Source organism: Lithobates pipiens, unplaced genomic scaffold, assembly GCF_037356315.1.
Source record: "Lithobates pipiens isolate NorthernLeopardFrog02 unplaced genomic scaffold, aLitPip1_a1.2 Scaffold_23, whole genome shotgun sequence".
In the NCBI taxonomy this organism is placed as follows: Eukaryota; Metazoa; Chordata; class Amphibia; order Anura; family Ranidae; genus Lithobates; species Lithobates pipiens.
In genome coordinates this window covers 318,698,442-318,704,441 of record NW_027507785.1, presented here as the reverse complement: position 1 = coordinate 318,704,441, position 6,000 = coordinate 318,698,442, and the positions used below count along the sequence as shown (strand labels likewise).

The 6,000-nt window shown below is 42.4% G+C and overlaps 1 protein-coding gene across 11 annotated transcripts in view; it reads left to right on the top strand.

Moving 5' to 3' along the window:
• NFIA (nuclear factor I A) overlaps positions 1-6,000 on the top strand; it is a 715,521-nt gene that overhangs the window by 250,792 nt on the left and 458,729 nt on the right. For 2 of the 11 annotated variants that reach the window (XM_077450595.1, XM_077450589.1), the window contains exon 1: positions 4,647-5,113. The exons of 5 other annotated variants lie outside the window; for them this stretch is intronic. In XM_077450595.1, the coding sequence (XP_077306721.1) occupies positions 4,979-5,113 (135 nt within the window). In that variant the 5' untranslated portion in view covers positions 4,647-4,978. Of the gene's footprint in view, positions 1-4,644; positions 5,114-6,000 lie in introns of those variants that run through there. 4 more of the 11 variants (XM_077450585.1, XM_077450584.1, XM_077450594.1 and 1 more) reach the window with 4 other exon arrangements.

Sequence of the window (6,000 nt, the reverse complement as noted above, 5' to 3'; positions counted from 1 at the left end):
CCCTTCTGTAATGCAAGGGTCAGGGCCATTTGCAGCATTGTCAGTCAACTTCCATTGCAACATTGTCCTGGATCACTTGCAATAGGGACATTTGCAACATTATATGTCCTTTTTTATTGCAACCCTGTCCTGGATCACTTGTGGTATACTTTTCCCTTCTGTAATGTAAGGGTCGGGGCCATCTGCAGCATTGTCTGATATTTTCAGTTGCAATGTTGTCCTGGATCACTTGCAACAGTGGATTTTCCCTTTGCAAGTGTCATTTGCAGCAGCATCAATATTTTTAATTGCAACAGCATCCTGGATCACTTGCAACTGTGACTTTTCCTTCTTTAATACAAGGGTTAGGGTCAGCTGCAGCATTGTCAGTTACTTTCAGTTGCAACGTTGTCCTGGATCACTTGTGATACTGACTTCTCCCCTCTGTAATGCAAGGGTCATGGCCATTTGCAGCATTGTCAGTCAACTTCCATTGCAACATTGTCCTGGATCACTTGCAACAGCGACAGTGTCATTTGCAACATTATAAGTCCTTTTTTTTAATTGCAACAATGTCCTGAATCACTTGTGATATACTTTTCTCTTCTGTATTGTAAGGGTCAGAGCCATCTGCAGGATCGTCTATTTTCAATTGCAACATTGTCCCAGGTCACTTGCAGCAGCAACTTTTCCCTTTGTAAGTGACATTTGCAACATTATAATTTTTTTTATTGAAATAATGCCCTGGATCACTTGCAACAGTGACATTTGCAACATTATAAGTCCCTTTTTTATTGCAACAGCATCCTGGATCACTTGTGATAGAGACTTTTCCCCTTTGTAGTGTAAGGGTCAGGGTCATCTGCAGCATTGTCAGTCAAGTTCCATTGCAACATTGCCCTGGATAACTTGCAACAGTGACATTTGCAACATTGTAAGTCCTTTTTTTTTATTGCAACTGTGTCCTGGATCACTTGTGATAGAGACTTTTTTCTTCTGTAATGTAAGGATCAGGGCCACCTGCAGCATTGTCTGCTATTTTCAATTTCAACATTGTCCCAGATCACTTGCAACAGCGGCTTTTCCCTAAGCAAGTGTAATTTGCAGTAGCATCAATATTTTGAATTGCAACAGCATCCTGGACTTGCAACAGTGACTTTTCCTTCTTTAATACAAGGGTTAGGGTCAGCTGCAGCATTGTCATTTACTTTCAATTGCAACATTGTACTGGATCACTTGCAACTGTGACCTTTGCCTTATGTAATGTAAGGGTCAGGGCCATCTACAGCATTGTCAGTTAAGTTCCATTGCAACATTGTATTGGATCGTTTGCAACAGTGGCAGTGTCATTTGCAACAGTATTAGTTCTCATTTTAATTGCAACAGCATCCTGGATCACTTATGAAAGAGACTTTTCCCTTCTGTAACGTGAGGGTCAGGGCCATTTGCAGCATTGTCTGCTATTTTCAATCACAACATTGTCCTGGATCACTTGCAACAGTGACTTCTCCCTTTGCAAATGTCTTTAGCAACAGCGTCAGTCCTTTTTTTTTTTTTTATTGAAACAGCGTCTTGGATCACTTGTGATAGAGACTTTTCTCTTCTGCAATGTAAGGGTCAGGGTCAGCTGCAGCACTGTCAGTTAAGTTCAATGGCAACATTGTCCTGGATCACTTACAACAGTGACTTTTCCTTTTTCAAGTGTCAATTGCAACAGTATCATTTCTAAAATTGCAAGAGTGTCCTGGATCACTTGTAATGGAGACTTTTCCCTTCTTTACTGCAGGGGTCGGCTGCAGCATTGTCAGTTACTTTCAATTGTAACATTGTCCTGGATCACTTGCAGCATCAACTTTACTCTTTGCAAGTGTCATTTGCAACAGTATCAGTCCTTTATTTTAATTGCAACAGTGTTCTGGATCCCCTGTGATAGAGACTTTTCCCTTCTGTAATGCAAGGCTCAGGGCCATCTGCAGCATTGTCTGCTATTTTCAATCGCAACATTGTCCTGGATCACTTGCAACTTTTCCTTTTGCAAGTGTCATTTGCAGCAGTATCATTTGCAACAGCGACTTTTCCTTCTTGAATGTAAGGGTCGGCTGCAACATTGTCCTGGATCACTTGCACCAGCGACTTTTCCCTTTGCAAGTGTCATTTGCAACAACACCACACACAGGTTGAACTGGATGGACTGGTGTCTCTATTCAACCTTACTAACCATGTAACTATGTAACAGTAATCAATATTTTCAATTGCAACAATGTCCTGGATCACTTGCAACAGTGACTTTGTCTCCTTTAATGCAAGGGTCAGCTGCAGCATTGCCTGCTATTTCCAATTGCAACATTGTCCTGGATCACTTACAACTTTTCCTTTTTGCAAGTATCATTTGCAAAAGTATCTTTTTTTTATTGCAACAGTGTCCTGGGTCACTTGCAACAGTGACTTTTCCCTTCTTTACTGCTAGGGTCAGTTGCAGCATTGTCAGTTACTTTCAATTACAAAGTTGACCTGGATCACTTGCAACCCCGTCTTTTGTTCTTGTTCTGCAAGGGTCAGGGTCATTTGCAACAGTGTCAGTTTTTTACAAATTAAAACAGTGTCTTGGACCACTTGCAATAGTGTCTATTATTCATCAGCACCAATCCAGGGTCAAGGTGAAGTGTCTGGGTCATTTGTAAAAGTCCTTAGCTTTTTTTGTATCTGCAACAGTTCCAGGTTAGGTTCTGTCACTTGCAGCAGCGTTGTTTCCCTTTTTTTGTTTTTCAAGTGTTGGACTCATTTGCAACAGTGTCTTTAATCACTTGCAACAGTGAGTTTTTCCTTCTTTTTTTTTGGCAAGTGTCCTTTGGCTCATTTGCAACAGTGACTGGCTGTTTTATCTGCAACAGTTCCAGACTGGGTTCTGTCACTTATAACAGTGTCTTTTTTTTTTTAAATGTCAGGCTCATTTGCAACAGCGTCTGGCCTTAAAAAAAATTGCAACAGTGGGTTTAATCACTTGCAACAGTGTAATTTTCTTTCTTGCAAGTGTCAGGCTGTAGTAGTTGCAACAGTGTCAACTTTTTTTTTGTTTGCAGCAGCATTCTGGATCACTTGCAACAGTGTCTTTTTCCTTTTGTTTTTTTGCAACAATCACTAGCGTTTTGCACTTGCAACAGTGTCAGGCTGTTTTGTTTGCACTTTTATTGCAAGCGTCAGGCTTATTCTCAACAGCATCAGGTTTATTCTCAACAACGTCAGGGGTTGTTTGCTTTTTGCAACACCTGCAACAGCGTCAGGCTTATTTTTGCAACGACTCCAGGCTGCTTTGGATCACTTGCTGCAGGGTATTTTTTAATGCAATCATCCGGCTTATTTGCAACAGTGTCTTTTATTGCATCAGGCTTGTTTTGCCTTTTGCAACACTTGCAACAGCGCCAAGCTTATTCTCACCAGCGTCAGGCTTTTTTTTGCCTTTTTGCAACACTTGCAACAGCGTCAGGCTTATTCCCAACAGCAGCAGGCTTATTCTCAACAGCGTCTGGCTTTTTTTGCCTTTTGCAACACTTGCAATAGCATCAGGCTTATTCTCAACAGCGTCAGGCTTTTTTTGCCTCTTGCAACACTTGCAATAGCGTCAGGCTTATTCTCAACAGCGTCAGGCTTTTTTTTGCCTCTTGCAACACTTGCAACAGCGTCCGACTTCTTCTCAACAGCGTCAGGCTTTTTTTTCTCTTTTGCAATACCTGCAACAGCGTCAGGCTTATTTTTGCAACGGCTCCAGGACGTTATAGATCACTTGCAACAGTTTATTTTTTTTCTCCGCAAGTGTCAGGCTTATTTGCAACACTGTCAGGTTGTTTTCTTTGCAAAGGGGTCACTTGCAACATTGTCTTTTATTTGCGTCAGGCTTGTTTTGCCCTTTTGCAACACTTGCAACAGCATTCGCCTTATTCTCAACAGCGTCAGGCTTTTATTTTTTATTTATTTTTGCCTTTTGCAACACTTGCAACAGTGTCAGGCTTATTCTCAACAGCGTCAGGCTTTTTCTAGCCCTTTACAACACTTTTTTGCAACACTTGCAGGCTTATTTTTGCAATGGCTCCAGGCTGCTTTGGATCACTTGCAACAGTTTATTTATTTAATTGCAAACATCAGGCTAATTTGCAATAGAGTCAGGCTGTGTTCTGTGCAAATGGGGGGGGGGGGGGGCACTTGCAACATTGTCTTTTATTGCGTCAGGCTTTTTTTTTTCATCTGCAACATTGGTTTGGATCACTTGCAACAGGATTGTGTTTTTTTTTTTTTTCATTTGCAACATTGCGTTGGATCACTTGCAACAGGATTGTGTTTTTTCTTTTTATTTGCAACACTGTCAGTGTGTTGCTGTTGCTTATAACCCCCGGTGTGCCGGTACGGACGTTGCTTGCAGCATCGGTGTGTGCATGAGGTTCCGGAGCGAGCTGCGTGCTTTCCTGACTTGATTATAACGTAGGGTCGGTGGTCCTGCCTGTGTAGGTGAACTAGTTAGTGTTAGCCCAGTAGGCATGTCACTTGGTTGTTCTTAGGGCAGAGGCGAGGGGGGGGGGAGGGGGGGTGGAGGGGGTGTTTAGTGCAGCGAGGGGTTAATAGGAAAGGCAGTGCAGTCTGCATTGGGTCTGCATGAGACAGTGACTTGGAGTAGTTTGGTTGGTGTGGTTGCGGTGTGTGTGTGTGAGCATGCATTGTAGTAGAGGCACGTTGGCCGGTTTGTAGAGTAGGCTGGACGGTGGCATGGTGGTGCATTGGCTGCTTTGTCCGGCACGCCGTATGTTAGCTGCTTAGCGTGCATGCTGCTGATTTGCAGTCCAGAGTGGCTGTGTGTGTGTGTGTGTGTGTGTCAGCTCTCCCCAGTACAATGTATTAAATGATTTCCTCGCACAGCGAGTGCATGTGAGTGTGTGTCAGTCATCCAGTGTGTGTGTGTGTGTGTGTGTGTGTGTGTGTGTGAGCGTGTGGGGGCCGTCCTGGCCGAGCCATGTCTATGTTCCCGGGGCCAGTACAGAGCCGTCTCTCTCCCCCTCTAGTCGCCGACTACCACCCAAGGGGGATGACATCCACGTGCAACTTTTTCTACCAAGCAGATCTCACCTTGTGCGGAACAAGACCTGTGGTAGTGTCTCCTCTACTTCAGGCGGGTGCTGGGGGAGGGGGGGCCCTCATGGCACTTGGCTTGGCAGCGGGCACAGGAGGTGAGGTGGAAGTGGCTTTGGCTGAGCGACCCTTCACACTCCTTCCTGGATCTAGAGGCTTGCCACCGGTCACCTCCGCCTGGCCAGCGCCAAGTGTCTGGGTACTGTGCACTTCTTCTCTTCTTTACGTATGTTCTCGTTGTTCATTGCATTCTTCGGGACGGGAATCCGTTGCCTTATCACTTTCTCCGGCGTAGCCTTTGGGTTGAGGGGTGTGTGACAAATGAATTTGCCAACCTGTAATTAAAAAAAAAAAAAAAAAAAAAATGAAATAGCACTTTGGAAAGTAGGACTTGCTTGCCAAAATCTACAGTAAGTGATAACATGTTAGGAGCAAGCAAGTCATTGAAGAATTTTTTTTTTAATCATTATTTTTTATTTTTTTTTGCAAGGCGCGTTACTAAATTAAATACCTTGCGATTTTATTTTATTTTTTTTTTTTTTGCGGAACACGATTGCCCAGCATAACGCATGCTGGGATTTTTAGGCCTGACAGTATCTCTATAGAAAAATTAAGCACATGGTCATATGCAGGATGGGCAATATGGCATTTTTATTTTTTTTTTTATTTTTTTTTATTATTGGGAAAAAAATTCAAAAAATAAGGGTTGTCGTCCAAGTTCATGTATACAATGTGAATTTATTTATTTTTATTTTATATTTATTTATTTATTATTATTATTTTTTGTAATATAATGAATTACTTAAATATGTTAATTGCTGGGTAAACTTTAATTTAATCTCATTTATATATCGCTATTGCTTTAAACAGAACTCGGGTACAGGGTGTTCTAGATCTCGTCTTTTT